Source organism: Ovis aries, chromosome 1, assembly GCF_016772045.2.
Source record: "Ovis aries strain OAR_USU_Benz2616 breed Rambouillet chromosome 1, ARS-UI_Ramb_v3.0, whole genome shotgun sequence".
In the NCBI taxonomy this organism is placed as follows: domain Eukaryota; kingdom Metazoa; phylum Chordata; class Mammalia; order Artiodactyla; family Bovidae; genus Ovis; species Ovis aries.
In genome coordinates, this window is record NC_056054.1 from 246127637 (window position 1) to 246145649 (window position 18013).

Consider the following 18013-nt stretch of genomic DNA (forward strand, 5'->3'; position numbering starts at 1 on the left):
AAAATTATGTGTACCCAGAAAGACTTTTTTTGGTAAATACAGACAATATTTTTTTAATTGTATGGTAGAGTATTTAAAATAATTTTGAAAATGAAAAGTAAGAATCACTCTACCTGATATCAAGTCCTACCATATACCTCCAATAATCATGACAGTATACCATCAGAATAGGAATAGACACACAGATCAATGTCACAAAATAGAGAACCTAGGAATCGAGCCAACAAATACACCAAACTGATTTTTGAAAAAGGTACAAAAGCAGTTCAATAGAGCAATTAAACATCCATGGAAAGAAAAGAAAAAAAAGAAGACTCTCAACCTAAAACTCACTGCTTATGCCAAAATTAACTTAAAATGAGCATGGACTTAAATGTAAAATGTAAAGCTATGTAACTTTAGAAAAAAATTTAAAACATAGAGGAAAATCTTTGAGACCTAGAGCTAATATAGAGTTCTCAGTGCCATGCTTAGTTGCTCAGTCGTGTCTGAGTCTTTGCGACCCCCTAGACTGTAGCCTGCCAGGCTCCTCTGTCCATGGGATTCTCCATCCAAGAATACTGGAGTGGATTGCCATGCCCTCCTCCAGGGGATCTTCCCAACCCAGGGATCGAACCCAGGTCTCCCGCATTACAGGCGGATTCTTTACTGTCTGAGCCACCAGGGCAGACCAAGAATACTAGAGTGGGTTCACTTCAGTTCAGTTGCTCAGTCATCTCTGACTCTTTGCAACCCCATGGACTGCAGCACCCCAGGCCTCCCTGTCCATCACCAACTCCTGGAGTTTACCCAAACTCATGTCCATTGAGTCAGTGATGCCATCCAACCGTCTCATCCTCTGTCGTCCCCTTCTCCCCCTGCCCTCAATCTTTCCCAGCATCAGGGTCTTTTCAAATGAGTCATCTCTTCGCATCATGTGGCCAAAGTATTGGAGTTCAGCTTTAACATCAGTCCTTCCAATGAACGCTCAGGACTGATCTCCTTTAGGATGGACTGGTTGGATCTCCTTGCAGTCCAAGGGACTCTCAAGAGTCTTCTCCAACATTACAATTCAAAAGCATCAGTTCTTTGGCGCTCAGCTTTCTTTATAGTCCAACTCTCACATCCATGCATGACTACTGGAAAAACCATAGCCTTGACTAGACAGACCTTTGTTGACAAAGTAATGTCTCTGCTTTTTAATATATTGTCTAGGTTGGTCATAACTTTCCTTCCAAGGAGTAAGCATCTTTTAACAGCCTATCCTTTCTCCAGGGGCTCTTCCCCAACCCAGGAATCAAACTGGCAGCTCCTGCATTGCAGGTGGATTCTTTACCTGCTGAGCTAGTAGTTCATAGACTTGACTGCAAATAGATGATTCATAAAAAGAAATATCAACAGATTAAAGGTCATCAATAGAAAGCTACAAAGTGGGAGGAAATATTTGCCAACTGTATAGCCAACAGAGGACTATTATCTAGAATATATAAAGAACTCTCAAAATTTCACAATCAAAAAATCCAACCATTCAATGAGAAAATGAGATAAAGACTCGAAGAGCCATTTCACCTGAGCAGGTATACAGATAACAAATGAGCACATTAAAAAATATTCAATACCCAAGGTAGGGTGGGGAACATGTATATACCTATAGCTGATTCATGTTGATGTATGGCAGAAACCAACACAATGAGGTAGAGCAATCATCCTCCAATTAAAAACAAGAATAAAATATTAAATTCCATTCAGAAAATGGAAATTACAGTCCCTGTAAGCTATCAGAATGACCAAAATTTAAAACAGAGACAACACTAAAGGCTGATAAGGATGCAGAGAAACTGGATGGCTCATATGTTGCTGCTGGGATTGTAAAATGGTAGTGCCCTTCTGGAAAAGTTTGGCAATTTCTTTTAAAAACATGCAAATACCATATAACTCAGTGATTGTTCCTGGGAATTTATCTCAGAGAATTGAAAACTTATGTTCACATACACAGCAGCCCTTTTTGTAACAGCCAAGACCAAGAACTACCCAGACAGTCTTTAACAAACAAACTGTGGAACATGCATACCATGGAAATTCTTACCACTCAACAGTGAAAAGAAACGAACTACTGATACATTTGACAACCTGGATGAGTATCCAGGGAATTAGGCTGGGTGAAAAAAAAAAGCCAATTCCAAAAGGCTACCTACTTTACAATTCCATTTATATCACATTCTCGAAATGGCAAAATTATAGAAAAGGAGAGTGGATTAGTGGTTGCCAGATGTTAAGGAGGAAGTGTGTGGGAGAAAAGCAGGTGTGTTTATAAAGGGTAACATGAGGGATCTTTACAGTGATGGGAATGTACTGAATCTTGCCTGTATCAGTGTCAAAATCCTGGTTGTGATGTTGTTACTTGAGTTTTGCAAGATGTTGTCTTTGGGGAGGAAATGAGGAACAGGCATGCAGTAAGTCCCTATTATTTCTTACAACTACAGGTGAGTCTACAGTTATCTCAAAATTAAAAGTTTAATTTTAAAAAGAAGTTGCGTTTGTCAGTACATGGTAAATATAAATTCAATGAAATGAGTATGACACTTGTATAGATGTTTACTTTTCTTCCTTTGGTGTTTCCCTGTAAGGTTTGCGAGGAGCGATAGCCTTTGCCTTAGCTATTCGGAGCACAGAATCTCAGCCGAAGCAAATGATGTTTACCACCACGCTGCTCCTCGTGTTCTTCACAGTCTGGATATTCGGAGGAGGAACAACCCCCATGCTGACTTGGCTTCAGATCAGGTGGGTGACACTGCCTAACAGAGGACATCACTATGAAGTATGATTATGCTATTCTGTTTCAGATGTTGCTGACTGGCCAAAAGTACAGTGGCCTGGGTGTGCCTTTACTTTCCCTGGGGTCAAGTCAACCTTCAATGACAAGGTGAAACAATATGACTGATCACCAACAGAACTGACTTTACCAAGAGTTCTAGAAATCTCAGGATGATGTCTGTTCACAGTCTACAGTCCCTAGAAGTGATTGTCTTTATCTGTGAGTTCTTCCATTCAATCAGATTTATTGAGTACAATGTGATATGCTATGGCATTGACAAAAATGAGTAAGACACCAGTCTTGTCTTCAAGATACTTATGATAAAATGCAATTTATACAGAAAAGGCTGTGATACGAAGGAAAAAAATGAAGTTTTGTTTTTAATTCCTATAGCACTTAGGATAGAATTGAGGACACAGGAAATACTGAAGTGTGTTTGATTATTCAGCCATATGTTTAGCCAGAGGGATGCTATAAACACAGATTAGACAACTTCTCAAAGGAAAATGGGGTCAAGGCTTCAGTCAGAGGCCATTCAATAAGCAGTGCTTGGAAGGTGATTGCTATGAACCCGAAAGATGCAGGTAGTAGACAATATGATGAAAAATGAATAGCTTGTGGCAACTGCGTAAAGGGACAAATCTGTTGTAAAATGCTCTTGTCTTTATTTAAGTGTTTCTTTGACCTGGGTCCTCATTTTCCCATGCCAGAATGTAACAGTGCTTTATGTAAATCACATTTTATTTCCCAAAGGCATACATCTTGATGATCCTGCAGCCCCTCCCCGGTCCCCACATATTCTCTGTGAGGCAAATCCATACCCATCACATCTGACAGGAAAAGATCCACCTGACTGGAAGGGGACTTCCAAGAAGATTTTTTTCAGACAAGGACTCTGTTATTCCAGCACGAGTGTAGCGCCTGGCACATGGAAGAATTGAATAAATAATTGATACATGAAAATTAGATGGGTGTAATAATCACACACATATATTTCTTTTGTTAAGCCTTTATTGACAGATTTCTACCCACCTGACAAATAGAAGCAAGAGCAGGACTAACGAGTTTAGGATAAAAAAGCTTATCTTTAAACTGGGCCAAGTGGCTATGTGTCAAGCCAAATTCAAGGGGAAAGGGGCCTTTTAAAGTACTGTGAATATTGCTAAACACTTAAAAGCGCGTTGACCAAAGGTTGAAATGGAGAGTGTTTTGAAATGCTTGTTCAACTATTTTCTAACCATGTAAATGTGACCTGCAATTTCTTTCACAGTGGTAGCTACTTTGTAGGCTCCTCTGGATGAGCGCAAATATTGCATTAAACACTATAGTGTCGGCTCCTCTGTAAACTGATAGTAAGATAATAGTGTGTTCAGGTGTCTGGAAAATAAATTCAGTAGGTGGATACATGCATGGAAAAATTAGGACTTGGAAAGCAGAAGTGAGAGGATACCAGTCCCCACAAGAGAAATATATTGAATGCTCTATCAGGTAAATTAGAATATTCAGAACATAAAGTGGTGCTGGCAACATTTTCTTTAAAGTAATTCAAATATAACTTACTTCCTACTATTGTGTTTCTTTACCCTGAAGGATTTGTCCCCAAAGCAATAACATGTTTTACCCTAAAATATTTACCGGATTCTCCTATGCATGCGTGCGTGCTAAGTTCCTTCTGTCGTGTCCCACTGTGTGCGATGCTGTGGACTGTAGCCCAGCAGGCTCCTCTGTCTGTGGGATTGCCAGGCAAGAATACTGGGGTGGGTTGCCATGCCCTCCTCCAGGGGATCTTCTGGACCCAGGGATTGAACCCACATCTCTTACATCTCTGGCATTGACAGGCAGGTTCTTTACCACTTTTTTGAAAGGCATCCATTGGCTTCAGATAGATATCTTGCTTACGCAGTCTCCTGACAACTGGATCAGCAGGGAGAGGGTAATATAAAATGGGGCCTTAGGCGAGTTAGAAGGTTTATCAGGTTATAGTACAGTGCCTAATAGAGAAAGACAGTAACATCAACTGTAGCATCCACAGTAAGAGTCCCGGAGGTCATCTTAGCCCAGTGTGTTATGGCCTGCTGAGAGGCACAGTATGGAGTTGCCAGGTCATGGAGATGCCCCAGTGAGAACTAGCTCCAAATGGCCCACCAATTCAATGCCAGACTTATCCACCAGCCAGAAGGGAAGAAGAGTAAAAGTTAAAACCATAAGCTTTCAAACTCAAATGAACATCAGAACCACCTCGAGGGCTCATTAAACTCCAGATTGCTGGCCCCAGCCTCAGAGTTTCTGATCCAGTAGGTCTGGTTCAGGGCCTAAGAATTTGTATTTTAACCACACTCCAGGCAATGCTGATATGGCTGGTTCTGGGACTACATTTTGAGAACCACTGGTTTATAAGCCCACGTGGAAATGGGGCTACCTTGAGGAGAAAAATTCATTGTGCATTGATCAAGAAGGAAATAGAACATACTAGAATAAACATAAAAGACTAGGACCATAAGTTAGTGTGTGGAAACCCACGTGGAAATGGGGCTACCTTGAGGAGAAAAATTCATTGTGCATTGATCAAGAAGGAAATACTAGAATAAACATAAAAGACTAGGACCATAAGTTAGTGTGTATTCAGGCACAAGCACAACACACATTTGGTGTGACTGTGTAATAGTGGTACTATCGTATGCTCTACGTCCATCATGGTTTATAATGCTATCAAAGAAATCCTCAATTTCATTATAGCTTTTAAATGATCATTGTCCATCATTTACACTGTATGGAGGGAGACTTTGCTTGTTTACAGAGAAATATCTCATTAACCATCTTTCATGTCAGATGCTTTCCGTGAAATGCCAGAGTGTTAGTAAACTGGGGCTTCATAAAATGACACATATAGGGGAACCCAAAGGGCAGGCATGCAAACATGATATAGAATGAACTCAAACATCCTCACTTGGCTGTGATTTATTTATACGCTTTGCCTTCCCTCTTATATATTTTTTAGATTCAACTTTTTTTCCCTTTAATTATTAGGTATGTACTTGAGGATTTTTTTTTGTCCCTATAAATTTGTCATTCAGCTGCAAACTATCACAGTAAGATGCAGCTTTATGTAAGGTAAAAATTGAGAACATTAATATGAATTTCACTTTGATAGAATTAACTTGAAATGGCAATGACTTAAGCTTAGAGAAACTCTATGTAAAGATTGATCTTTGCATATGAAACAAATTCTCCATTGGCTAAGTCTTATCCTGGGACTTCCCTGGTGGCTCAGGGTAAAGAATCTGCCTGTAATACAGGAGACCTGGGTTTGATTTCTGGGACAGGAAGAGCCCATGAAGAAGGAAATGGCCACCCACTCCAGTATTCTTGCCTGGAGAATTACACAGACAGAGTTTTACTAATAATAACAAAATAATTTTAATGCAGCATTTTAATGCAGCATTTAACACAGAGACCTTTGCTTCTTAAAATTCTAGAGAAAAAGATTCCTCCAGTATTATTTTGGAGGTTTTCGTGTAAAGCAAGCAGAATGGTCTCTTGATTAGAATCCAGGCCTCCTCCCTGGTGGTTAGGAAAACTCAACTCTCAGTAGCCAAGGACTAGCTCTGATGTTAGCCAGGAAATAAGAGATCAAAGGTGTCAGGTTTTGCCCTACAGAGGCCAGTAAACAGTATTATCCACCAAATAATCACACGTTTACAAAGAAAGCTCAGAGACCAACAGAGTAAAACTTTCTGGCAGTGGTAAGTAACTTGGGGTGGTAACCCTATTCTTAGTTAAGGGTAGGATGTCACATGGAGTTAATGGAATTAGAGAGCCCATTTGTTGTTCAGTTGCTCAATCGTGAGCGACACCATGGACTGCAGCATGCCAGGCTTCCCTGTCCTTCACCATCTCCTGGAGCTTGCTCAATCTCATGTCCATTGAGTCAGTGATATAATCCAACCATCTCATCCTCAGTCGTCCCCTTCTCCTCTTGCCCTCGGTCTTTCTCAGCATCAGGATCTTTTCCAGTCAGTTGGCTCTTGGCATCAGGCAGCCAAAGTATTGGAGCTTCAGCTTCAGCATCAGTCCTTCTAAAGAATACTCAGAGTTGATTTCCTTTAAGATTGACTGGGTGGATCTCCTTGCAGTCCAAGGGACTCTCAAGAGTCTTCTCCAACACCATAGTTCAAAAGCATCAGTTCTTTGGTGCTCATCCTTCGTCATGGTCCAACTCTCCCATCCATACGTGACTACTGGAAAAACCATAGCTTTGACTATACAGACCTTTGTTGGCAAAGTAATGTCTCTGCTTTTTAATATACTATCTAGATTTGTCGTAGCTTTTCTTCCAAAGAGGAAGCATCTTTTAATTTCATGGCTGCAGTCACCATCTGCAGTGATTTTGGAGCCCAAGAAAATACTGTCTGTCACTGTTTCCATTGTTTCCCCATCTATTTGCCATGAGGTGATGGGACCACACCGCAGTGCAAACCTTTCCTAGCTTCTCCCAGATAGGAATGCCAGACCCATCTCTTTAACACGTCTCAGCCACAGTGCAGAAAGCCTAGCTTACCAGAGCAATTCAGAACTTGTATTCCAGACAGTATGAGAAAGTGCCCCCAGCAATATGACTGTTACAACTTCCAGATTTTTGCTTCCGATATCACAAAGAATAATAGCTAGCTTTTATTGACAATGTATTCTGTGCCAGATATTAGAAAATAAAGTACAAGGTAAAGTACAAAACTTCCTTGTGACTCTGCCTCTAATCTATGAAATGGAGATGATGGTAGTAGCTTCCTCCTAGAGTGGGTGAGGCCTGATGAAGTGGCACGGGGTCACCCCCCTGTCCGGCTGCAGAGTCAGACTCCAAGGCCAGGCAGCCTGAGCCCAGGGGCCTGCACTCCCAACTAGTTCCTTCTTCTGCCACTGCAAATAAATGAGCTTATTCCTGATGCCAGCAATCTACCTTGATTAACAAATCCTCTAGGGAAAAAGAGACGTACTTTTATAACCAAGACAGGCCAGTTAAAAACAAACACAGGAAATCTTCATCCATCATGAGTGATTGGGTTGACTTGCTCATGCAGCACAGAAATTCTTCCGTACAAATTTTCTCCTTGACCTAGAAAAGTTAAAGGTAAACAAGGCCAGCCCTGGTCTCGGGTAGCCAAACAGGGAAGTTTGTCTACCTCAGTTATAAAAATTTGAAATTAGAGGAATTTGTTACCCTCAGGCTCATTTCCCAACCCCATTTGGGATCCCATCAGCCCTCCATCAGCCTCTTCCACAGATCAGACAAGAAAATTGCATATCCTGCTCTGTGTCCATTGCAGAATGAAAAACTTTTAGGTAATGTAGTGTCTCCGCTAGCATCATTTTAGTTAAGTCTTTAAATTTTATTTGGGGTATGTGTCCTCTTCTATTTTATGTCATCCTAGAATGATTTTTTTCATCGTATGTGCCTACTGACTACAAAGTTTTTAATAACAGTCACCATGGGAATGCATACAGAGGTAAAGAGAGAACTGTCTTTAGTAATATTTTTTAATCTTAAACAATAATGAAGTTAAATATACCTGCTTACATACCGATTTCCCTTATTGCTGAGGTGAGGAAATGCCAATCTAATGTAATAGAAGATACATGTAATCAAATTCCCTTCATATCCAGCTGGTTTCTGCTTGGTTTTCTTTTTGGCATCCAGAGTCTTATGCATGTTTAACAACTTATTTCACTGGTGAGTTAACATAGTAATTAAGCTCACACACTCTGAGGCAGACAATGTGGGGTCCAATCTTGCCTCCCTCTCCTCCTAGCTGTGGGACCTTGAGCAATAATTTGACCTCTCTATGCTTCAGTTTTCTTATTTGTAAGCTTGGAACAATAATAACTGCCTACCTCTTTAGATTTTTATATAGATTAAGTATTGCATGTATAAATTTAAGGCACACAGTAAGTGCTCAATAAATGCTGTGCTGTAGTTGTTTAGTCGCTAGGTCGTGTCCAGCTCTCTTGTGACACCATGGACGATAGCCCACCAGGCTCCTCTGTCCATGGGATTTCCCAGGCAAGAATACTAGAGTGGGTTGCCATTTCTTTCTCTAGGGTTTCTTCCCAGTCCAGGGATCAAACCCGAGTCTCCTGCATTGGCAGGTGGATTCTTCACCACTGAGCCACCAGGGAAGACCAAATGTTGCTGCAGCCCTACCCAAATCACCACCTATGAGCCTTTCTTATCTAAACATCCTTTTTCTGCCTATGGTGTATATGTGTATATATATATATATGTATATATATATATATACACACACACACACACATATACATATACACACATATATATACACACACATGCATACATACACATAAAGAGTTATTAATTAATTGTATTTATGAAAGCATGGCTTACATGGGAAATAGAAATAGTCTCTAGGGAGTTTATTTCATTTTATGTAATGACTAGATTCATCAATTTTACAGGCAGCTCCTATTTCTGCATTCAAAATGATGAACCTCTTAAAGAAAAATGCTCAGAAAAAGCATATTTATCTAACAATTCAGAAAGATTCTTCCTGGAACATGCTTCTGTTTGCTTCTGAGCAAAATAATCTTTGTCTTGGATCTCTTCAGAGATTTAATTTGCACCATTTCATTGATATATATTAATTTATTATTTTGCATTGATTTTGTACCAATTTGTACATTTTGTATCAATTTGTATTAACTGACAAGTCTGAGAAATACCCTCTGTCTTGTAACATGGAAAATGAGTTTACTCCTCTGAATGTAAACTTATACTCAATATTCCCCACCTCTAACTCCCATTTAAAATTATGTTCTATTTTCTGTAGGCTTTTCTAAATATTGTTTCAGAACGCCAAATATTTATTGCTTAAATTAATTTAGTTTGATATATTTTATTAAAATTATTGAATGACTCTAGTAACCTGCTGTTAACCTAAATCTATCCTGGGTTTTTAACAGGTGTAGATAGCAGCTACAGGATTTACCTTCAGTGCCATCTGGGTGTTTTAATATGGTTTCTCTCTGTGTACTGAATCTTCCCAGTTCCAGAGATAATAGACTTTCTCCTCACATCTGCCAGCTATCCTCCACTAGGCATGCTCTTATCTTCTTCAACATGCTCTTGAGAACATCAGTATCAATAAACTTCACCCATTTGTGAGGGTTACCAAACAATGAACATTCTGCTCTATTGAAGGGTATTCATTAGCCTGCTATCGTAAAATGTGATCAAATACAGGTGCCTTACTTTAAGTAATAAATGTATCATTGTTACTGTTGTTCAGTCGCTGAGTTGTGTCCATCTCTTTGCAACCCCATGGACTGCAACACGCTAGGCTTCCCTGTCCTTCACCATCTCCCAGATCTTGCTTAAACTCATGTCTATTGAGTGATGCCATCCAAACACCTCATCCTCTGTCATCCCCTTCCCCTCCTGCCTTCAATCTTTCCTGGCATCAGGGTCTTTTCCAGTGAGTCAGCTCTTCGCATCAGGTGGCGAAGTATTGGCACTTCAGCTTTAGCACCAGCCCTTCTAATGAATATTTATGATTGATTTCCTTTAGGGTTGACTGGTTTGATCTCTTTGCAGTCAAAGGGACTCTCAAGAGTCTTCTCCAGCACCACAGTCTGAAAGTATCAGTTCTTCAGTGCTCAACCTTCTTTATGGTCCAACTCTCACATCCACACATGACTACTGGAAAAACCATAGCTTTGACTATATGGATCATTATTGGCAAAGTGATGCATCTTTACTTTAGGTAATATGTGAAGTCTGAAAAGAATACTTTAAAATTGTATTTACAATAGATGGAACTTGTGATCCAAAAGGCTATAGAGTGGATTCCAGTTTTGGTCAAGATGGAGTAACCATGCTTAATCCCATCTGTATCTTCCTCTGAATGCAACTAAAATCTCTAGACGGAATGCCTGTAGCTGCTATCTAAGGACTCTTAAGAGTAAATGATGGATTGGGGGAGGAAACAAATTCAGAGTACTATTAAACCAGTGGTGAATTTCCTTTTTTTTTTTTTCTCCTCTGGCTTCTCAACCTGAACTCAAAGCAGTTTAAAGGCCAGAACTGCACAATAAGGAAGAGAGAAAGAACTGCAACAGAAATGATCTGTTTGGGCATAAGGAACAGGACAGAGGACCGTCATGGGTTAGAGGAGTGGGGAATTCCCTGGGTTTGTTGTTATTGCTTACTTCATTGTCATTTGAATACCAGGCAAAGCTGAGGCAGCAGCGGTAATGATGGCAGCAGCGCCAGCTGGATGGACCCCAAATTCCCAGTCAGAGGAACTAAGATCCTGAGGTCTCAGGAAGAGTTCCCATGGCATTATTTTCTCTCTTAATCTTATCACTGTTTGACCTTGAAAACAGGCCCAATATTGCTGAAAAGTCACGGGAAAACATGTAGCAGCATAGGGAAACAAAAACCCTGGGCTTTAGGAAGCCAGAAAATGTGGAGGAATTTGTGGTGTGGAGGGAGCACAGGAAAGTTAAAATTGTGTATAAACTTTTGGGCTCACCTCCAAGCTGCATAAGCCTATATCTGACCCTAAATATCACACCAAAGTGTTTGAGAAATGAACTGCAAGAGAGAGCATCACTCAGGTCCCATATATACACTGTATGGCTCACATGCAGGGCATGTATGGATCTTAGATCAAAATGTAAACTATAAAACTTCTAGAAGAAAACATAAGAGACAAATCTTCACGGCCTTAAATTAGGCAAAGGAGTCTTAAATGTTATACCAAAAGCATCACATACAAAAGAAAAAGATGATAAATAGGACTTCATCAAAATGAATCTCTTTTGCTTTGCAAAAGACACTGCTAAGAGCATAAAAATGCAGACTACACACTCAGACTCTGAGAGAATGCATTGCTGATGGGAATACAAAACAGTGTGGCCAATCTGTAGATCACTTTAGCAGTTTCTTATAAAGTTAAACATACAGTGATTATAGGAGTCAGCATTCCCTCTCCTAGACATTTAGCCTAGAGAGTAAAGTGGGGATAACAGAATCTGTCTCTGAAGATTAAACGTGTGAACATTAAATTAAAAAATACATGTTAAAATCCTTTGAGCAGAACTGAGGACTCATTAGTAACTATTTTATTCACAGCTTTTATTAGAAATGTCAGATGAAGCTTAATAGTGTTTTCAACATATATTGAGGTAATCACATCATGTTTCTCATCTGGTTTATCGATGTATGAAGTATATTGATTGCTATCTTGATATTGAATTATCTTTACAATATCAGGATAGTTACTTTTTTCCCTACAGTTCTGCTGTCTATAATAATAGCCGAGGTTAGTCTATAATTTTTTTTTTAGAAGGAGAGGGGGCTCTCTTTATTTAAAGTTTAAATAGTGGTAAGGATGTACTATATTCATAGCATGAGCTAAAGACTTCTATTTTTTCATGGTATGAAATGAAAGCATAGCATAGAAATGATCAGGTTTGTAAAGAGAAGTTAGGAGTCAGCTGTAAAACCATCTGGCTCCTGGAGTCCTTTTAATAGTAGGTCTTTAGTCACCTTTCTGGATGTGAGAGTTGTACTGTGAAGAAAGCTGAGCACTGAAGAATTGATGCTTTTGAACTGTGGTGCTGGAGAAGACTCTTGAGAGTCCCTTGGACTGCAAGGAGATCCAACCAGTCCATTCTAAAGGAGATCAGTCCTGGGTGTTCATTGGAAGGAGTGATGCTCAAGCTGAAACTCCAATACTTTGGCCACCTCATGCGAAAAGTTGACTCATTGGAAAAGACCCTGATGCTGGGAGGGATTGAGGGCAGGAGGAGAAGGGGACGACCAAGGATGAGATGGCTGGGTGGCATCGCTGACTCAATGGACATGAGTTTGAGTGAACTCCGGGAGTTGGTAATGGACAGGGAGGCCTGGTGTGCTGTGATTCATGGGGTCTCAGAGAGTCAGACACGACTGAGTGACTGAACTGAACTGAACTGAATCATTTTTCCAGTGTCTCCTATGGTAATTGCTGTATTTAGATGTAAAATTGTGATTTTTTTTTTTAGCTCAAAAGTGGTCAAGATGGATATCTGTATGCCCTGTACCTCATTTTATCCACTGTTAGTAATATGCCCATTTTGCTTTCTTGCTTTTATAAATACATATATATCACATATATTAAATGTTTTTATTTGTTTTTTTTTTATTTTTCACTGAATCATTTAAATGTAAAAACAGACATCATACACTTCTAATCTAAGTACTGAAGAATGTCTTTGAAAAACAAGGACATTCTATTAGATAACTAAAATACCATTACTATGTCTAAAAATATTAAAAACAATAATTTTATCAGTATACACTCAAATTTTCCCAGTTATTGCAAAAAAAATATATCATGTGTAGATGTTTTTTAATTACATGATCTGATAGAGGTTATATATTGTATTTGGTCAGTTTTCGTTTAGTCTCTTTAAATCAGTTTCTCTGCTTATTTTTTCCCCCATGACATTGATTTTTAGGGAAAAACAAAACAAAACAAAACAGGTCAGTTGTTTTGCACACTATTCCACATTCTGAACTTGTTTGTTTCCTCCTAGCATCAATTAATATGTTCTTTTCTCTACTATATTTCCTGTAAACTAGAAATTAGGTCAAGGCTTGACATTCAGGTTGAACCTTTTTGGCAAGAATTTTCACTGGCAAATGAACAAGTCTTTCACTCAGTAGGGGTATGCTTCAAGTACAGCTGTTGGACTGTATTATTTAACATGGTATCTGATAACCCCATGTGGACGTGGTTAGTCCCAAACTGAGATATACTATCCTGGGTAGTAAACTATGTCCTCTCAAAATTCATGTCTTGAAGCTCTAACACCCAGTATGACTGTATTTGGAGACAGGGTTTTTAGAAGGTAATGAAGGTTAAGTGAGATCATGAGAGTAGGGTTCTAGCTGATAGGAGTGGTGGGCTTATAAAAAGAAAGATGGATTGCTGTCTCTCTGCACATGTGCTCCGAGGAACACAGTGAGGACATAGGGAGATGGTGCTGTCTGCAAACCAAGACGTAAGCCCTCACCAGAACCTAACCATTCTGTCAACCTGATCATAGATTGCCAAAACTGTGAGAAATAAATGTCTGTTGTTAAGTCTCGTCTCTCAGTTGTGTCCGACTCTTTGCGACCCCATAGACTGTAGCGTACCGGGCTTCTCTGTCCATGGGATTTTCCAGGCAACAGTACTGGAGTGGATTGCCATTTCCTTCTCCAGGGGATCTTCCTAACCCAGGGCTCAAACCCAGGTCTCCTGCATTGTAGACAGATGCTTTACCATCTGAGTCACCAGGGAAGCTCCAAAGCCAAAACGAATATTCACTGGTAATGCTATATACTTAATAATGTGTATTTCCCAAAAAATTAATAATGCACATTTCATATCAATAAGCACATAAAGTCAAGTTGTCCCACTACTGGTGATGCTAAGTTTGGTTCATATGGTTATAGTAGTAACTTCCATTGTAAAAGTATAGTTTTAACTCCGTAATTAGTTTTTAACCTATGGGGCAACACTTGAGAACTGTGTGAATCTCCTGTTTCCAACATTCTTTTAGCCACTGTTTTTGCATCCATCAATGATCTGTCTGATTCAGTGATTCATTTGAGATGACTGTTTTGATTTCCTTTGCTAGGTAATTTTCTGTGAGTTTCTTAGTTTACCAAATGATCACAATTTTGATTACCTTTTTTATTAGTAACATTTATTTCTAATTCATTGAATTATAAGAATGTTTTACCAGTAACAATTCTACTTTTAAAATAAGAATTTTTATAATCAAGCATGTGACTGATTTGGGTGTGTATTCCATGGACACACACCAAAAAAGTATTTTTGCTATTTTTAGGGAAAAAGGTTTGTACATATGTATTGAATTTCTTGATTATGTGACTCAAATTCCCTACATCCTTATCTATATTTTCACTAGATATAGGATTCGGAAAGAGATACGTTAAATTCCCCAGTAGAATTTTTTGTAATCAAAGTCTTATATTCTAATTTTATATAGTCTTTCATGAATCAGTATTTCTTATGTGTTGTGTGTAGTATATCACTTTATGATAGGGACTCTTCAAACTGTCTAATATGTCTTTCTTACCCCAGAAATGAAGCTTAAATTGGTTGTATCCTTCTTATATGTTCATTCCCCTCTTCTATTCTCTAGTTATCATAATGTGACATCCTAAAATAAAGAGTGAAAGCAACACAGAAAACTGAACTCCTTCCTTCCTCCATTTCATTTTGGTTATAAACAAGCAGTGAGCTAGTAAATTTCAGTGTTTTGATCAACATCATTTCATTCCCTGAAGTCCTTAACTTCTCTTCAGAAAATAAAGTCTAATTTTTTAATCTATTATCATCTTTTACCTGCTAGTATGCATTTTAAGCCTTAATGAAATGGTTTAAGAAAAATTACTGCATAAAATCCAAAGAGTTGCAGTAGAACTCCCATTTTGCATTTACCCTAAAGATCAATTGCAGAGCCCAAATATGGGATTTTAACTTGAGTTTTTAAAACTAAGTGCTGAGTTCTATCACACAGAATCATTTCGAAGAAATTGGTTAAGACAGGGAATTGCCCATTAGAGGCAAAATATGCTTTAACGCAGAGTTCATTGTACTCAGTCCACGGGATGTTGGGAAGACAATTAGCACTTCTTTTTTTTTTTTTTTAATGGGAAGCATGTTCCCCGCGTCCCAGTGCTAGATTTGCAGTGCAGAGTGTAACTGACCAGTAATGAAGCAGTCCCCATGCTTGGAGATGAGGATTGAAAGAATGTAACAATTGACTTCTTGGGGGCATTGGCTGCTTATTTCTTATTTTCTGCAGGATTCAGTGTGAACATCAAAGGTCACCACATGTCTCCTTGAGCCTCTTTGTCTCTCATTCTCACACCCACATATGAGTCCCCACCAAGTAAACGATCATCTTTGTTTGGAAAGTTCCAGCTAAAATGCTGGTTCAGTTCTGGGGCCACCACAACCTGGATTTCCTCACGTGCTGGCCCTCAAGGGGCTCTGCCAGGAGAGTGCAGCTGCCTGCCTGCAGCCTTTGTCCATGTGGGTTGTGATTTATTCTGGTCTAGCCAGCAAAATAATCCCACTCTTTTCTTTTTATTATTTTACTGTCACCATAGATCTACTCATTATCATACAGCACTCTTATGCCAAAGGGATCCTCAAAGAAAGGGAGAAAATATAAATGTTTGAAACAGTAATCTTAATTCTATTTTTCATGAACCATTACCAGACATTTAAGCAGGTGTTTAATTTTATGAGTATAAACTAATACATGCTTATTATATAAAATTTTAAAAACTAAAAATGTATTTTAAGAAATAAAATTCACCTGAAGTCCTTTTATGCCAAGATAATTACTAACAATAGTACATTTCTCTATTACTCTATAGATCTATAGATTTATAGATCTACAGGTTTTTTGGTAATCAAATTTTTTTTTACAAAACTCAGATCTGTTATTTTTTCACTTAAAAATATAGCATGATAGCTTTCCAATTTTATTAGCTATCCTTTGATATTGTTTTCAAGGACTGAATAACAAAATTATATGAATATGCCAAAATTATTTATTTCCATTGGTGTTAGAACATATGAACCTAGAATTATTTTAAACAATTATAAATTTTGCTGTGATTATTTCATACATAATACACACATAAAACTTTTTATATCTCTGATTTTTGGGGGGGGGGGATAAAAATGAAATTGAGGAGTCAATGGTGGAATATTTTCTACAATTCAAAATATATTTTGCCAAATTGCTTTCTGTGGATGTGAGAGTTGGACTGTGAAGAAGGCTGAGCGCTGAAGAATTGATGCTTTTGAACTGTGGTGTTGGAGAAGACTCTTGAGAGTCCCTTGGACTGCAAGCAGATCCAACCAGTCCATTCTGAAGGAGATCAGCCCTGGGATTTCTTTGGAAGGAATGATGCTAAAGCTGAAACTCCAGTACTTTGGCCACCTCATGCGAAGAGTTGACTCATTGGAAAAGACTCTGATGCTGGGAGGGATTGGGGGCAGGAGGAGAAGGGGACGACAGAGGATGAGATGGCTGGATGGCGTCACTGACTCGATGGACGTGAGTCTGAGTGAACTCCGGGAGTTGGTGATGGACAGGGAGGCCTGGCGTGCTGCGATTCATGGGGTCGCAAAGTGTCGGACACGACTGAGCGACTGAACTGAACTGAATCATTTTCTAAAATGTTGTCCTGATTTCAGAAGTTCATTTATTCTAGGTCATCAAGAAGATGTTCCTTTTTCTTCACTCTGTAGAACATCTTGATAAGCTCTGTGCAATTTTTCTTGCCTCTGCTAGTTTTTGAATATGGAGAAAGCTTTCCAAACAGACTCAGCATTTGCCAACAGACAGGTGTGTGGATTGCCCTGGCTCCCCTCAGCACCCGTCTGGCTGTTTGTTACTTTACTTTCTGGGAGTCATAGCAAGCAAATCCATCTGCAACAAATTTAACCAAAACTCTAGGATCAACCAGATACTCATCTTGAAGCCATGCCCTGTGTGTGTAGAATTTTGTCATCCTCACTGCTCAGTCTTCAGGCCCTCTGAGCAATGCTGCACACTCTACTCCTAGCATCTCCCCACCTCCATCCTTGGCTACCACTTTACATATGGGACATTTATACTCCCAAAATGCAATGTGCCATTGCAGATGCTGACCTCTCTCCCTCATCCTTTCATTCATCCATTCGCATTCATTCAGTGAATATTTATTGAGCTTCTGCTCTGTGCCAGCCACCAGATAAAGCACAGAAGAGACAAAAGTCCCTGCCTTTGTGTAGCTGATACAACACCTCTAACTCCCACCTTCCACCCACCCTGTGACCTTTTGCTCTGGGTTTTCTGGTTGATACAAGATCTCTGAATTGGTGTAGGTAGTGGGGCTGAGGACAAAGTGTGTTTCAGCTGTCTTGCACACAAGCCAGGATGCTATATAATATTAAGTGGAGTATGGGTGGGGATACGCCACTGGTTGCTCTTCATACAGTAACTTATGATTATTGAAAGCTCATGGGAGATTTTAATGCTAACCTATCCTTTATTTGAGGTTTTCAATAGGATTGGAGTTGTCTCCTCCTCTGGATCTTCAAAAGCATTTAAGTAGAAAGTTAGGAGGGATACCGTTAGGTACTG

At 39.2% G+C, this 18013-nt stretch overlaps 1 protein-coding gene across 2 annotated transcripts in view; it reads left to right on the plus strand.

Annotated features, from left to right (window-relative positions):
- SLC9A9 (solute carrier family 9 member A9) overlaps nt 1-18013 on the plus strand; it is a 652914-nt gene that overhangs the window by 430343 nt on the left and 204558 nt on the right. For both annotated transcript variants that reach the window (XM_004003282.5, XM_042235926.2), the window contains exon 12: nt 2607-2760. In XM_004003282.5, coding sequence (XP_004003331.2) covers nt 2607-2760 — 154 coding nt within the window. The remainder of the gene's footprint in view (nt 1-2606; nt 2761-18013) is intronic.